The sequence below is a fragment of the Narcine bancroftii genome, chromosome 1 (assembly GCF_036971445.1).
Source record: "Narcine bancroftii isolate sNarBan1 chromosome 1, sNarBan1.hap1, whole genome shotgun sequence".
NCBI classification, from domain to species: Eukaryota; Metazoa; Chordata; class Chondrichthyes; order Torpediniformes; family Narcinidae; genus Narcine; species Narcine bancroftii.
In genome coordinates this window covers 490542405-490559959 of record NC_091469.1, presented here as the reverse complement: position 1 = coordinate 490559959, position 17555 = coordinate 490542405, and the positions used below count along the sequence as shown (strand labels likewise).

General features: G+C 44.8%; 1 protein-coding gene across 3 annotated transcripts in view; it reads right to left on the bottom strand.

Annotated features, from left to right (window-relative positions):
* Positions 1 to 17555, bottom strand: part of LOC138751994 (uncharacterized) — a 150868-nt gene that overhangs the window by 25465 nt on the left and 107848 nt on the right. For all 3 annotated transcript variants that reach the window (XM_069915122.1, XM_069915123.1, XM_069915124.1), the window contains 4 exons: positions 13771 to 13922; positions 5325 to 5484; positions 3863 to 3971; positions 2798 to 2931 (listed from right to left, as the gene is read on the bottom strand). In XM_069915122.1, the coding sequence (XP_069771223.1) occupies positions 2798 to 2931; positions 3863 to 3971; positions 5325 to 5484; positions 13771 to 13922 (555 nt within the window). The remainder of the gene's footprint in view (positions 1 to 2797; positions 2932 to 3862; positions 3972 to 5324; positions 5485 to 13770; positions 13923 to 17555) is intronic.

The following is a 17555-nucleotide window of genomic DNA, read 5'->3' as shown; positions in this document are numbered from 1 at the left end:
TTCTCAAACTCTGATGAAGGGCTGAAGCCCGAAACGTCGGTTCTGTAGCCTTTGCTACATAAAGGACATTGTTTGGCAGTCACCACTTCATGGATGGGAGAGGTATGGAGGGCTATGGACTGAGTGCAGGTCAGCGGGACTAGGCAGAAAAATGGTTTGGCACAGACTAGAAGTGTTGAAAGGGCCTGTCTGTTTCTGGTTCAGCTGGAAGCTCGTTGCACAATGTCAGCACGGTCTGTGTGAAGAAGTTTCCCCAAATGTTCCCTTTGAATATTTAATTTTTCACCCTTAATCCATGCTTCTAGTTCTTGTCTCACCCAACCTCAGTGGAAAGGCCTGCTTCAGCCAACATTCTGAAGCATCCATCCATCCCTTTCTGCCAACCTTGGTCACACTCTCCTCTCTGCGAACCTTGCTCCTTTATGACTGACAGAGCTTTTCTCTTTGCAGTGATAGTGAGAATATAACTCCAGAGGACAGGAGTTAATCGTGAAAGAGGAAAAGTAAAAGGGGTTGATAGGATAGTTAAGAAGACCTTGGGGATACTGGGCTTCATTAATAGGGGGATTGAATTCAAGAGTTGAGAGGACATGATGCAACTCTACAAATCTCTGGTAAGACAACATTTAAAGTATTACATTCAGTTCTGGTCACCTCAATTATAGGAAGCATGGAGAGAGTGTAGAGGAGATTTACCAAGATGTTGCCTGGATAGGAAAATAAGTCTTATGACACAAGGTTGGCAGAGCTGGGACTTTTCTCTTTGGAACATAGAAGGAGGAGACTTATTAGAGGTCTACCAGATTATGAGAGGCATAGATAGGGTGGACGGCCAGCACCTGTTTCCCAGGACAGGATCAGCCAACACCAGAGAATATTTGTACAAACTAAAAGGAGGGAAGTTTAGGGGAGACATCAGGGTTAATTTTTTTTTTTACACAGAGAGTCCTGGAATTCATTGCCAAGGATGGTGGTGGAAGCTGAAATATTAGGGGCATTTAAGAGACTCTTAGGCACATGGATAGAAGAAAAACAGAGGGTTACGGGTTTAGTATTTTTTTAAGGAATATATGGGTCGGCACAACATCGAGGGCTGAAGGGCCTGTACTGTGCTGTAGTGCTCTTTGTTCTATTAGGGGAAACTACTTCACAGTGGTGGGAGTGTGGAACGAGGTTCCAGCTGAAGTGCTGACTGTGGGCTCAGTTTTAACATTTAAGACGTATTTGGACAGGTACATATGGAGGCCTATGGTCCGGGTGCAGATTAGTGGGACAGCAGAATAATAGTTTGGAAGAGACTAGAAGGGCTGAATGGCCTGTTTTCTGTGCTGCAACATTCTATGGTTCTATCAAGGATGAGAAGTGACTTAACAGAGGTCTACAAGATTATGAGGGGCTTTGATAAGATGGACAGCCAAGATATTTTTCATGGGGTGACAAGAGCAAGTACCAGAGGACAGCAATTTAAGGTGAGTGATGGAAAGTTCAGGGGAGACGCCAGAAGTAGTGTGTTTTCCCTCAGAGATTGGGGGGGGGGGAGGGCGGGTGCCTGGAATGCATTGTCGGGGATTGTGGTGGTGGAGGCTGGTACAATAGAGATATTTAAAAACTCTCAGATAGGCACATGGATGTTAGAAAAATATGTGTGAGGAAGATTTAGATTGTTGTGGAGCAGGTTTACATAAGTCGGCACAACATTGTGGACCAAAGTCCCTGTACGGTCCTGGTATGTTCCATGCTCTGTTTCTCCTATCATTATGACCTGGGAATACAGATACATAATCCCCTGAAATTGGTGTCACTGGTGGACAGGGTTGTAGAGAGAGGTTTTGGCATCTTGGCCTTCATAAATCTAAGTGTTGAGTCCAGGAGTTGGGATGTTTTGGTAAAGTTGTACAAGACATTGGTGAGGCCAAATGTGGAGAATTGTGTGCAGTTTTGGTCACTGAACTACAGGAAAGATATCAATAAGATTGAAAGAGTGAGAGAGGATTTACTAGGATGTTGCCCGGACGTCAGGAACTGAGTTTCAGGGAAAGGTTCAACAAGTTAGGACTTTATTCCCTGGAGAGTAGAAGAATGAGGGGAGGTTTGATGGAGGTACTTAATATTCTGAGGGGGACGGACAGAGTAAATGTAGATTGGCTTTTTCCACTGAGGATGGGTGAGATACAAACCAGAGGTCATGGGTTAAGGGAAAAGTTTAGTGAGGGGGATCCTCTTCACACGGAGAATGTGGAACGAGCTGCCAGCTGAGGTGGTGAATGCGGGCTCAATTTTAACATTGAAGAAGAATTTGGACAGGTACGTGGATGGGAGGGGGATGGAGGGCTATGAACTGGGTTTAGGTCAGGGGGACCTGGCAAAAAAAAGGCTCAGCTCAGACGAGAAGGGCCCTGTTTCTGTGGTTTTATGTTTTGAGAGTGTGGGAGTGTGTTCCAAAAGGCGGAAAGACTGTTTCAGCCCATAGCCACCATCGAATGAACCCCTCAACAGTGCCCTCATACAAGGAGGAGGAAGGGGGAGCAAAATACAGATTCTGTCGTTCCATGAGGGTTGGAAAAGATTGCACTGATTTTTGAAATGATTTTGAGTTTGTAAAAAATCAAAATGGAATATTCAAAAATAGCGGTGATCTCATGCCGGCCCAGCTTCGTGCTAATTGACCTTCCTTTCCATTGTAATGCCACACTCTGTACATTGTGATCTTTATATGGCTGTATGAAGGCTAGAGCCTACTTGCAGAAGAATTCTTCTTGCTGTACCCACTCCAACCCCTCAACCTCCATCCCCTCACCTTTAAGAGGTCGAGCTGGTCTCCGAGTTTCCTGCAAGCGGTAGTGAAGAGCTGTTCCTTCTGGAAATGCATGTGCTGCTCCATGCAGGACTTCATCTGCACAAAACAGCCCGGTCCGGATTCTGACGCACACTCTGGGAGCGATGGGAGAGTTAGGGGATCAGTTGGCTGCTCAGCAACATCTCTCAGCTGCAGCAGATCCGAATCAGATCCACAGTCAATGATCTTCAGTCGGTCTAATGAAAGGTGGCAGCCAATTTAATGGCGTAAGCTCCCACAACCTTCCACCAGTGCAGCCTCACACTGTACAGTGGGATCTCAGCACGGTCCCTCCTGCAGTACCGTGCTCTCTCAACACTGCCTTTCCATGGCCCGGCATTCCTGCACCATCACCCACCCCCCCCTCCCATGGCGTTCCTGCACTGCCACCCCCCCACAGTGTTCCCGCACCACCCTCTCACAGCATTCCTGCACCGACCCCCACAGCAGTCCCACACCGTCCCCCCCTCAGCGTTCCCACACCGTCCCTCCATGCCATTTCTGCACCACCCCCTCCCTCACAGCATTCCTGCACCGTCCCCCCACAGCAGTCCCACACCGTCCCCCCCTCAGCGTTCCCACACCGTCCCTCCATGCCATTTCTGCACCATCCCCTCACAGCATTCCTGCACCATCCCCCCACAGCAGTCCCCCACCCTCGGTGTTCCCACACCGTCCCTCTATGCCATTTCTGCACCACCCCCTCACAGCATTCCTGTACCGTCCCCCCACAGCAGTCCCACACCGTCCCCCCCTCAGCGTTCCCACACCGTCCCTCCATGCCATTTCTGCACCACCCCCTCACAGCATTCCTGCACCATCCCCCCACAGCAGTCCCCCACCCTCAGCATTCCCACACCGTCCCTCCACGGCGTTTCCGCACCACCACCCCCCCCCCCCCCCCCCCCACAGCTTTTCCATGTGTCCTTCTCACAGTGCGGACTTTTTCTCTTTAACCACAGATTCTGCTGGGCTCACTCAGACACTGCGTATTAGTATTTACATGGCTGGTTAGGGACCACTTACTTAAATAGGCGGGCATCATCCCACTCTGCACGGCTGGCGTCAGAATCCTGGAGATGCTTCGCTGCCGTGCTGAGATGACATCCAGAAGCTTGAGGGCAAAGTTCTCCAGCTGAATGTGTGGGGGAGAGACAGGGAGGGGGAGATGATGGGGATGGACGTGTGTGGAAGAGGATGGAGCAGAAATCGGGAGAGGAAGAGATAGAGAGGGAAGAAAAAAATCAGAGATAACAGATCTCAACGGACGGGACCAATACAGAAAATAAACTCAGATGAAAAGCCTGATCTTGCTTCGTAAAAGAAGAATGGGGCAGCCGGTAGAGACACTGCCTTGTTTTCCAGAGCCTCAGGCTTAATCCTCTCTGGTTTCTTCCCACATCCCAGAAACATGCTGGTTAGAAGGTGCCAGTGAATGGGAAAACCTGGGTGAAGTTGGGGGGAATGTGTTCAAAGTTCCGATTTATTGCCCGAGAAAACATGACATCACGTACAATCCTGAGATTTTTTTTTCCCTGTGGGCCAGGCAGATGGTGGTGACAATAAAAGTGGATTAGTGTAGAAGGATGGTTAATATACAGTGTGGATCTATTTCTGTGGTGTACAACTCTACGTCACATTGCTCCAGCACTAACAATTCTATAAGACCTTAAGTCAGAAATAGGCTATTCAGCCCATCATGTCTACCCCTCCATTTAATCATGAGCTGATCCATCATATCACTCAGCTCCACTGCCCTGGGTTCTCCCCATAACCTTTGAACCTAGCAATCTCTGCCTTAACTACACCCAATGACCTGGTCTCCACAACCATCTGTGGTTGAGTGTATGATGATACAAAGGCTGGAGGAGTTTGGATGGAGCTGAATGTTGTTAAAGGTTACAAAGGGATGGTGGCAGAAAAGTGGAAGATGGAGTTCAATCCAGACAAACTAGAAGGCTAAGTACAGGGTTAATGGTTGAGAATGTGGATGTCCAATTCCATAAATCCCTCAAGGTCGCTGTACAGGTTGATAGGATAGTTTAAGAAGGGTTAGGGTTAGCGTTAAACGTACCTGAGTCCTCACAAACACCTGTGAAGCTAAATGTCCCAAATATTATGGTGCCCTGAAATGGGGGAACTATGTATAAAAAGTGCTGTAATTTCTACATGGTCAAACCAAAATGTAAACCAATATCCTTGAATGAAATCTGGGATGTGCACTTTAATGACATGTGAATTGTTTGATTACAAATTTAAAACTGTGGAGCACAGAAACAAATTAAGGAAATAAAAGTGTCTGTCCCAAACATTATGGAGGGCACTGTACCTCCCACCTCTTTTACTTCTCCAGCAGACGCAGCACAATATTCGGGCTGTTCGTGCTCACACGAGCCAACTTGGAAGTGGGAAGCTCTGGACCTGGTGGCTCAGGGGCAGAGGGACGTTGTGCAGGACTGGGGTGGGGCTGCCGACTGTGGTCACTCACCTTGGCACGCACAGCATTGAGCTGCTGGAGCAGAATATAATTGACAGGTTGGGTGTCTCCCTCAATCCATTTCAGTCGCTGCATTAAGTCGTTGAAGAAATACTCCAGTTTCCCCAGAACATCAGCTTTAAATCTGGTCAGATGCTGTGGTATTGACACACTGCGGGGGGAAGGAGGGGGAGCAAGCAGGGGAAGGTGGAGTGAGATGGGAGAGGTCAGGAGGAGGGGGATTGCAGGAAGGGGAGTGGGGATGAGAAGAGTGGGGATGGTGGGGAGGGGTGTTGGGGTGGGAGTGGAGGGGAGGTGGGGGAGAGGAGTGTGGATGGTGGGAGTGGAGGGGAAGAGGGAAATTTGGGTGGGAAGTCGAGGAGTGGGAGGGAGGAGAGTGGTGGGAGGGAATTTGGGGTGGAGAGTGAAGGAGTGGGATGGAGTGGGGGGAGGGGTGTTGGGGTGAGGAGTGAAGGGGAGGAGGAGGGGAGAGGAGTGGGAGAGAGGGGAGGGAAGTAGAGAGTGCAGGGAGAGGAGGGGAAGGGAGCATGGGAGATGGAAGTGATAGAGAGGGAGTGAAGGGTAGAGGGGAGGGGAGTGGGGAGGAGTGGGGGAGAAGGGAGGGGATGGAGAGGGAGGTATGGGTGGGAGTGAAAGGGAGGAGAGGGAAGCATGGGAGAGTGTCAGAGAGAGTGGGGGGAATCCAACGTCAAAGTATGTTCAGGAGGTGAGGGGAGAGGAAATGGGAGGGAAAGTCAAGATGGGTGGTGGAGAGAGAATTGGGAACAAGGGGGGAGGGAAGGAGCAGCAAGTGCAAATGTGAGGAGAAGAAGTGAGAGGGTGGAGGGAGAAGAAGAGGCCAGCAGTTGGAACAGGGAGGGAGAGAGCAGACCAGTTATAGGCTTAACCAAGAAACGAAGCGGACGCTGTGAATGTAATGTACTACACAACCGTGTGGGAAAAACTCAGCAGGCCATGCAGCGTTCTCTATGGCAAAAATACATTTCGGGCCTGAGCCCTTCATCAAGGTATGAGCAAAGAGTAAGCAGGTGTCTGAATAAAATGGTGGGGGGGAGGGGGCATAGCTTCACAGGCAAGAGGTGGATATGGGTGGGAGGCTACAAAAGAAAAAGGCTGAGAAGTGAGAGGTGGAGGGGATGACTCTGTGAACTGGGAGGGAGAAGAAGAGACAGCAGTTGGAACAGGGAGGGAAGGGAGTGGAGAGCTGGAGGAAAGGAGATAGGGAAGCAGAGAGATGGGGGAGAGGCCCAGTGGAAACTGGAGAAGTCGACGTTAATGATGTCTGGTTGGAGAGTACCGAGACGTAATATTAAGTGCCTCTCCTCCAATTTATAGGTTGCTCTGGTTTGGCAGTGATTGAGGGCGGTGGGCAGACGTTGGCACAGGAGTGGGGTACGAAATTGAAATGGTTGGCCACTGGGAGATCCCTGACACTAATGCAGATAGAGTGAAGGTGCTCAGCAAAGCAACATCCTAGTTCGCATCTAGCCTCTCTGATGTCGAGCTGTAGGTGCAGGGGCCTCTCTCCCTTGTCCTCTCTCCTTTCCCACTTATTTCCCCCTCGGTACTTGCCCTTGTGACTGCAAGAAATGCTTCACTTGCGCCCACACCTCCACCTCACCAGCATTTGGGGCCCAAAACAGTCTCTTCCAAGTGAGGCAACCCTGTGAATATGCAGGGTCATCTACTGCATCTGGTGTTCCCATGGTGGCTTTCTCTTCATCGGAGAGACTGGGCACAGTCTGGGAGATAATTTAGTTGAGCTGCAACAGTGGGCATCTCCCAGTGGCTAACCATTTCAATTCCATGCCCCTCTCACACGCCAACATGTCTGTCATTAGCCTCATGCACTGCAAAACCAATCCCACCTGCAAATTGGAGGAAGACTTAATATTCTATCTGGGCACTCTCTAACCAGATGGATCGACATCTCCAGGTTACCGTTAAGCCATTTCCCTGTATCCCTCTGTCTCCTTTCCTCTCAATTCAGCGAGTTATCCTCCACCCCCTATGACTTCCAAGCGTTTTTCTCTTCTGGTTGTATGGGAGAAGCCCAAGAGTGGTACTGGAGGCCTGTGGAAATGGCCACCCACACGTTGCCATCGGATTCATCCCAGTCTCAGGAATCAGTGCTGGGTCCATTCTTGTTTGTCATCTATATCAATGATCTGGATGATAATGTGGTCAATTGAATCAGCAAGTTCAAGATTCCTTTATTGTCATGTAAGAGTACCGAACATGTCATATGACATGAAACTGTCTTCTACCTGCTGTAAGGCAGATTCACCATTAGTATTGCTTGGCGCCCCTTAGTATAAGAGAAAAGAGAAGCAAAAGAGAGTCCCTGCAGAGTCACTGAGTGTCCTTGGATTTGCCTCCAGTGCTCCCGCAGCCTCTGCAGCCACACAGACTCCTGTTCGATCCATCAGCGACCCGAGCTCCAGATCCAAACCTCTGGCACAATCAGGAAGCCTTAAGTGCCTGATACTCATCAGGAGCCCTTCTTGCTGTCAACGCCCTCTTGAGTCCCAGTTCCGATACCTAATTCCCATGAGCTAGTCTCCAGCAGACCACGGCCTGTGTGAGTCCTTCAGCTGCTGAGCCCCTCGCTGCCCTGTGGCGCCCTGCACTGGTCTGCTACCCCCCCTAGAGTCTGCAACCCCTCATGGCTGCCGCCGAGCACAGGCAACGTCATCTTGGGCACAGACCCCGCAGTTGCATGATTTTAGTTTAAAAATACCGTCTGCTCCTCTAAAAGGCCACTTAATGCCTGTATGAAGCTGCCAGCATTCAGTCTATGTGGTTGAACCCTTCGGAACAGCCCAACCATTGGAGCAGTGCTGGAAACGCTGTCATTTTGCACATGACACAAATATTGGAGGCTTTGCGGACAGCGAGAAGGGTTTTCAAAGCTTGGACCAAATGGAAAAATGGGATGAAAAATGGCAAATACAGATAAGTGTGAGGTGCTGCATTTTGGAAAGAGAAACCAAGGTCAGACGTACATAGTAAATGGTCGGACACTGAGGAGTGCGGTAGAACAGAAGGATCTAGGATTACAGATACATAATTCCCTGAAAGTGGCGTCACAGGTGGACAGAGTTGCAAAGAGAGCTTTTGGCATATTGGCCTTCATAAAGTATTGAGTCCAGGAGCTGGGATGTTATGGTAAAGTTGTACAAAACATTGTTGAGGCCACATTCGGAGAATTGTGTGCAGTTTGGTCGGCGGACAGATATCAATAAGATAGAAAGAGAGCAGAAACGATTTGCAACCACACCTCCCGGTAAAAACAACTGAAATAACTCTTAAGATCTGTTACAGGAGACAGAATCAAAGTGTTTGGAAAAAGTAGGGTCCAAGTACAATACAAACAACAGCAACCAAAAGCACTCTACATCGTAGATACCCAGGGACCAGCTCTCTTCGGGAGAAACTGCCGACAACACATTCCCCTAGACTGGCTGGAAATCGGTTCAATACTAAATGTAGACCACACGGACACCTCCCAGCCAGAACTTGATCAAATCCTCAACAACCACACAGTGGTTTTCCAACAAAAATTGGAGAAAATCAAAGGTGTTCGGGCCAAATGCAATTAAAAGATAATGCAGAAGCCAGAAAAATCTCATTTGCTATAAAAGGAAAAATTGAGGCTGAATTGAACAGACTAAAACATGAAGGCATATTAGAACCAATACAATACAGCGATTGGGCAGGGCCCATCGTACCCGTACGAAAAGCAAACGGTGAAATTCACATTTACGGCAATTACAAAGTCTCCATCAAACGGAGGGCAAAAATTTACAAAACTAGATTTGTCACAAGCATATCAACAGATAGAATTGGACAAAAAAAATCAAAAGAATACGTGAGAATCGATCCCCACCTGGGCCTATTCACCTCGACACGGGCCTTACAGAGTTTCAGCAGGCACCTGTGATTTTTCAAGCAGCGATGGCCAAATTACTACATGGACTCTCAGTTGGGTGTTACCGAGGTACGAATGAAAGCACTGACCCAGATGCATGTCTGGTGGCCCTCCATAGACATCGAGACAACAGTAAGAGAATGCCATGCAGCCAAAAATGCCACAAGCCGTAGCTAACCCATGGAAATGGCCACCCACACCTTGCCATCGGATTCATGTAGACTTCGCTGGACCATTCACGGGTGAGACTTTCCTAATAGCTGTGGACGCACACTCCAAATGGCCAGTAGATTCACAGCTGAAAAATACCATAGCAGATCCCACAATTGATTGACTACGAGCTATCTTTGCTACTGAATCAGTTATGGACAATGGGCCTCAATTTACATCAGAGCATTTAAAAAAATTTATGTGTGACAACAAAATAAGACGTACTTTGTCCACACCCTATCACCCCAAGTACCAATGGGGAGGCAGAACATTTTGTACAAATATTCAAAAAAGCGAAGAAAACCATGAAACTTCTAAATGCCTCCTGGACACACAAAATCGCAGATTTCCTATTGGGATACAGAAACACGCCGCATTCTACCACAAAACGCACCCCAGCAGAACTAATGTTTGGCCTCAACCTGCGGACCAGGCTGTCCACAGTTCATCCAGATCTGGGTCTCCAATTGCAAAAAACAGCATCGCCACAGACCTCACCTAGAACATTGGAAGTGGGCAAGAGAGTTCTGGTACATGATTATAGACAATATAAAGAACCATGATGCAGTAGGAGTAATCTTTCAAAAACTGAGCCCCTGCTCATACACTGTTCTAGTCGGGGACAGATTGTGGAAGTGACGCATTGACCAATTACAAGCATTGCCTGACACTAAGGTCCATGAATTGCCTCATGAACTGGAATAGGTGGAATCAGACCTGATGTGGCCTGCCCCGACCATCCCACCCCTCAGACTGAGTGTGTGTGTGGGAGGGGGGGCAGAGACGGTTGCGGAGCCCCGCAGTCGAGTGAGGAGTCCAGTAACTGAAACACGCAGCCAGGAGGGCAGTGAAGATGGGCAGTTGCCACCAATGCGACTATCTACAGGTCCCAAGCAGAGACTGGCACAGCAAACCACACCGAGGCGGTCCAAAAGAGAAAGAAGACCACCTGAACGCTTCAGGGATTATGTACCCTGATCATTATTGAATACTTTCCCTTTTATAATTACTCATGAGATGTATTCTAATTTTCGCTTGTAGTCCTGGGCCCAAGTAATCTTATTAGTTTGAAGGGGCCCAGTCAGCATTTACTGCATGGAGGGGGGGGGGGGTGGAGAGTGTTGGGTATAAACCCGCCCTCTGGATAGCATAACGGCCACTTCATGATGTCACCCTTCCATATATATCACCGTGTGTCAGTAGCCAGGTTAGTCTAATAGAAGTAAAAGATGGGAAACCATTACATCTCCAAGTCTTAATTGTGTGAGTGCAAACACAACACTTATATCATCAATTAAAGAGACTTTTGGATCCAAACAAAACTTAATTTTCAAAATATCTTGTAAAAATTCCTTAACCCGAGACCAAAAAGGTTTAACTTTTTCACATAACCATATTGAATGTAAAAAGGATCCCTCATCCTTCTTACATCGAAAACATAAATCAGAAGAAATCAAATGTTCCGGGGATGAATATCTGACCTATATCGAACATCACTAAATCTTTGTCATGCGATAGTTTTCCAAAGATCTAGATTAAATTCACTCCTAAATCCTTTTCCCATTTTACATTTCAGATATAAATCCTTTCTTTCCACCTTCCCATGTTCAAATTTTTCCTGTAAGAGTCATAAAACAACGATTTAATGTGATAATAACCAAGAAGCGATGGGTTGGTATTTGATATCTTTCTTTCAAATGATTTGATTCATAACAAGTATTTACTGTCTTTTAATCCCTTTCTGATCCGAAATTGTAAGATGATAAATAACCATAACCTGATGCAGAGGAGGATATCTGAATATTTGACCTTGAGTACCCATTTCTTTATTTATCTTATCCCATATTTCTATCAAATAAGATAATATTGGAGACTCATATGGGCACAGCAATTTAGTATTCCATTTATAAACAAATTGATCCCTTCTATTTTCATTAATTCTATTTAATTCTATATCTGCCCAAGTCAACAAACTATCAGAATCAAACATTTTGATAATGAATTTTAACTGAGCAGCTTTATAATGATTTTGAAAATTTGTAAGTGGTAAACCTCCTCGTCTGTATTTCCATTTTAATTTCTGAATGAGTACTGTTGTCATTTTACCCATCCATAAAACTTCCTAACTACTGTATTCATATCTTTTAAAAAATTTTAGGGATTTTACATGGAATAGATTGAAAAATATATCCAAGACTTGGAAATATATTCATTTTAATACAATTCACTCTCCCTATTAAAGTTATTGGTAAGTCTTTCCATCTAACTAAATCATCTTTAATTTTAGAAAACAAGGATAAATAATTTAAAATGATTCATATATCTATCTATTTTAATACCTAATTATATAATTTGGTCTGTCCATTTAAACCATGCTACATCTTTACAAGCTTGTTGAAAATGACCATTGGAGGATGACCAAGTTAGTAAATGTTAGGTACAGACTTATAATTTTATACATCAGTTATCTTTGACCCCGGAATGTTTGAAGAGATATAAGCTGAGTGCTTCAGATTTGTGTTTCCATGTAATGACCAAAAGGGTACATTTTTACACTCAGTATGGTCTTGTGATAAGGTTAGGGTTTTTTGGTGTAGATTAAGAGATTGTCGACAAATCATTTTGAAAATAAAATTTTCTTGAGATCCCAAGATTTTTAAAATCGGTGATATTAGTGAAATGGGTTTAATATATAAATTTCAAATGGCATTTTTGAGATGAGCCTTAGCAGTGACAAGGAAATATATAGCCATTTCATGGAAAGATCAAATGGATCTTATTTTACAAAGATGGCATTTGGAAATTAGATTGTGTATTCCAATGGAAAAAAAATCACTTAGAATTTAAGGGATAAATATTATGTATTTAAAAGGATTTGGAGCCCATACTTGGTTGTCATCGCTGCGGGTGAGGCGGACCATTACTTGAATCCCCCGGATCCAGCTCTGAGGTAGGCCTCGCTTCTTCCAAACTTACCGAGTTTTAAAATCGGTTTCTTCATTGTTTGAGCTCTAGTTTGCTTCATAATTATTTCTGCTTCTGAAAATGCTTTCATAAAACTTTTATACTGTGTAAATGGGCTTTTCTTTAATCTGTTGGGAGATGTCCACCCACGTCTCTTGCCTACGCCATCACTCCACGCCCCCCATGTTGCCAGGACTTGAGGAACTATTATTCTCTGGAGCGTCAGGGAATTTGATAGAGGTAAACAAAATTATGAGGGGTATATATGGAGTAAATTCAAGTAGGCTTTTTCCTCTGAGGGTAGGCGAGATACAAATTAGAGGACACGGGTTAAGGGGGAAAGGGGAAATGTTTAGGGGGAACTTCTTCACACAGTGAGTGGTGGGAGTGTGGAACGAGCTGCCAACTGAGGTGGTGAATGAGGGCTCAATTTTAACACTTAAGAAAAATTTGGATCTGTACGTGAATGGGAGGGGTGCGGTGGCAGAAATTTTATGAAGATTGACACCGTCAGTAAAATAATCTGTAATCTGCTTTGACATTGACACTAAAGATAGTTGATAAACAGCTGTTTTAATACAACATCAATTCAACGAGACATTATTTAGAAGGTAAGCCTTAACCCTAGTCAAGGACACTAACAGTGGTTTATTGACTCCATCTCCTGCATATTAGATAAAACTAAGATTTTAATACATAAAATATAATAAAGCTCATAATGTTGGTTTCACTGGTTTAATCCATGTTGCAATCCTATTTCTGTAACAGCTTGTTTGCCTCTCTGTGCTTATAGAAGTAAACTTCAGAGTCGGACAGCAGTGGAAACTACATTCCATGATATATCATGTGAAATAAAGTCTGTCTAACGATACTCAAGGTCTCCGATCAGTTAATTTCATTCACAATTTGGACTGCATGCAGGCCAGGGGAACTATGGCCTGTTTCTGTGCTGTAATGTTCTATGGTCCTGTGGTCCTTCCCTTGCCACTCTCCTCCACCATTTTATTCAGGAACCTTCCTGTTTTTTTTTTCATTGCTCTTACCTTAACAAAGGGCTCAGGACCATAACACTGGTTATGACCTTTGCCATAAAGAATGCTGAACGACCCGCTGAGTTTCGACAGTTTTGTGAACAGTATTAAGACACCAGTAATGGGAATTTTTTGCCCCATTATTCACCATCCAACTTCATTTTCAACCCCCTCCCTCCAACACTTGTCAGCCAGCCGAGAACTTCCACCCTCCCCCACACGCTATGCTACCTCTCCTACCCCCCCCACCATTCCTCCTTCGCCACCCTTCACCCTTCCCTGCCCTCCACCTATCTATTACCTGAACACTTCGTTCCAGATCACCTGCACGCTGGTGAGCAATGGGTGGCTCAGCTCCTCATTGAAGTCAATGCTTCCACACGCGGAGGAGGAGAAGATCCCATTACGGCTGCAAGTCGCCTTGTAGGTTGGGTATGGGTATCCAATGGGGAGCTGCTCAGAGAAAAAAAAAATGCAAGTGCATAAAACTTAACAGCACAGTACAGGCCTTTCGGCCCATGACGTTGTGCCGACCTATATAAACCTACTCAATAAATTAACCCTTGTAGACCTCTATTTTAAGTCTCCTCTCATCCTTCTTTACTCCAAAGAAAAAAAGACCTATCAATACTAACCTTGCCTCATAAGACACATAACTCCAATCCTTCCTCCTATCAGGTGACTAGAAACAAACATACTCTTCCAAGTATGATTTAAACAGAGGTTTCTAGAGGTGTAACATTACCTCATGCTCTTGAGGTTAGAAAAAAAAGGATAATGTAGCTTAACACGCAGCTAGAGATATGGTGCAGGAGGGCTTCAGGTTTCTGGATCACTGGGCTCTCTTCCAGGGAAGGTGGGACCTGTTCTGACAGGTCAGTGTGTACTTAAATTGGAGGGAAATTTTGGTGGTACTTCTCCAGGGAGGTTTAAACTAGATTTGCAGTTGGATGGGAACCTCAGTGCCAGAGTAGATAAGGAAGTGGAGGACGGAAAAGATTGCACGTAACGTCAGAAGTCAAAGGGTTCTATGTGTTGCAAGAATTATTGTAGGAAAGGTAGAAAAGCTTAGAGAATGGATTGGCACATGGAATTATGACCTTGTGGCCATCAGTGAGATTTGGTTGCAGGAGAGCCAGGAGTGGTAACTCAATGTTCTGGGGTTCCATTGCTTCAGACCCGATAGTACAGGGGGTGATGAAAGGGGGAAGAGTGGCATTGCTCATCAGGGAAAATATTACAGCTGCGCTCAGGCAGGATAGACCAGAGGGCTCATCTACTGAGGCTACGTGGGTGGAGCTGAGGAATGGGAAAAGTATGACCACACTCATTATAGACTGCCCAATAGTCAACGAGAATTAGAGGAGCAAATCTGTAGAGAGATAACAGCCAGCTGCAGGAAACAAAGTTGTGATAGGAGGAGATTTTATCTTTCCACATATTGACTGGGAGTCCCACACTGTAAAAGGGCTGAATGGCTTGGAGTTTGCCAAATGAGTTCAGGAAAGTTTTCTAACTCAATATATAGAGGTACCAACTAGAGAGAATGCAATACTGGATCTCCTATTAGGGAATGAGACAGGACAGGTGACAGAAGTATGTGTTGAGGAACATTTGAGTTCAGTGATCATAATTCCATTAGCTTTAACTAAGTTATGGAGATGGATGGGTCTGGACCTCAGGTTGAAATTCAAAATTGGAGAAAGGCCAATTTTGAGGTTACAAAAAATAATCTAGAATGCGTGGATTAGGATAACTTGTTTTCTGGAAAGGTTGTGTGAGGTAAGTGGAAGACCTTCAAAGGTGAAGTTTTGAGAGTACAGAGTTTGTGTGTTTCTATCAGGATTAAAGACAAGGTTAACAGGCACAGGGAACCTTGGTTTTTGTGGGATATTGGGGATCTGGTTCGGAAGAAGAGAGAGGGTATAACAGGTATGGGGAATATGAAGCAAATGAGAGACTTGAGCAGTATAAAAATATGCATGAAAAAACTCAAGAAAGAAATCAGGAAGGTTAAAAGAAGAGATGAGGTGGCTTTGGCTGACATTGGGAAGGAAAATCCTTAGGGGTTTACAGCTACATTAAGAGCAAAAGGATAGGAAGGGACAAAATTAGTCCCCTTGAAGATCAGAGTGGTCGGCTATGCATGGAGAAAGAAGAGATGGGGGAGATCTTCAATGGGTTTTTTGCGTCAGTATTTACACAGGAAACTGGCAGAGTTGTGGGAAGTCAGGAAAACAAGCAGCGAGGTCATGGAATCTATACAATTTAGAGATGAGGAGGTGCTCGCTGTTTAAAACTAATATGGGTGGACAAATCTCTGGGGCATGACGTGATATTCTCTCAGGCCTTGATGGAGGCTAGTATAGAAATTGCAGGGGTTCTGTCAGAAATATTTAAAATGTCCTTAGCCACAGGTGTGGTGCCAGAGGATTGAAAGGTAGTGGAGCACAATGAATATGATAGCGGTTGCGCCACAGGTAGTTCATGTTACATTGTTTTAAAAAAAGGCTTCCAAAAGTAACTCTGGAAGTTATAGGATGGTGAACCTGACGTCAGTTGTAGGTAAATTCTTGGAAAGTGTTCTTAGGGATCTAGTATACATGTATTTGGATAGCCAGGGACTGATGATGAATAGTGAACATGGCTTTGTGCATGGTAGATCGAGATAACCAATCTTACAATGTGCTTCCACCACATTGTCTGGTATCTCGTTCCATCTTCTCATGTCTCTTCTATTCCCACTCCCTCTCCTTGTAGTTATGCCCCACTGGTCTTAGATTCCTCTTGTCTAGGAAACAGACCATCACTATTCATCTGATTTGTGCACCTCATAATTTTAGAGACCTCTCTCAACCTCTGACACTAAGCACGGGCTGAGTTTTCACACTAACTCAACTTCCTTTATCCTGGCAATAACTTTGTCAACAACTTTGGGTCGCATGGTTTCCATAGAAGTTACAATGCCAGCCATCAGGGCTGGGGTTCATATCCCATGCTACCTGTAAGGAGTTTATACATTCTCCTCACGTCCACATGGGTTTTCCCCGAGGGCTTTGGCTTCCTCCCTCCATTTGAAATGTACTGGGGTGGGGGAGGGGGGTGTTGTAGGTCAATTGGGCGACACTGACCCATGGGCCAAAATGGCCTGTTATTGTATTGCCTTGGGTCTTTTTAATCCTCTTCCTTATAAAAATTGACTGATAATCTGATAATTATAAAAGGTTTGAGAATATAGGCACAGTTTAGAAGGTTCTTTGGATTTCAGAATTTTTCTCTTGACAACCCTATTGAATCTAATCATCTTTTTCAATCTTCTTTGTTCGATTCTGCTTTTAAGGACTGGCATAGATTAGGTATTCAAGGTTTTAAAGAGCTTTTCTTATCCTAAACTATTTTGCTTCCTTGGGAAAATTTAACTTACCAAACACTCTTTTTTTTAGATATTTACAAATTAGGCATTTTGTTCAATCCTTGATTTTCTGCAAATCCCTGAGGCAAACATCCTTGATTTACTTTTTGATTTACAGCTTTCTCATAAAGGTTCAATATCTATTATTTATAATAACTTGTTGGATTTAAGAATAGTCTCGCTAGTTAAGATCAAGAACGATTAGGAACAGGTTTTGAATTTATCATTTTCGGATGTTGTCTGGGACTCTATTTGTAATCTGATTAATACGGCCACCTTTTGTGCACGACATTGTTTGTTGCAATTTAATGTGGTCCATAGAGTCCAAAGTTAAACTATCTCGTTTTTATTCAGATATAAATCTTCTACGTGATAAATGTAAAATTGCTGAGTCTTCTTTGATTCCTTATGTTCTGGACTTGCTCTAGTTTAGAAAAATTTTGGGAAGATATTTTTCAAACATTATTGGTGTTTCTCAAGGTCAAATCAGAACCTTGTCCTTGAATTGTTTGTTCTATTCGGATTATTTCAAGATGAAATCTTATAGACTCCAACTCAAAGTCGAATTTCATGTTTTACTTCTTTTGATAGACATGTCATTCTGATTAAATGAAAGATATTACTCCACCATCACACACACAAGGGCTAAAATGATATATTGTCTTATCGAAGTT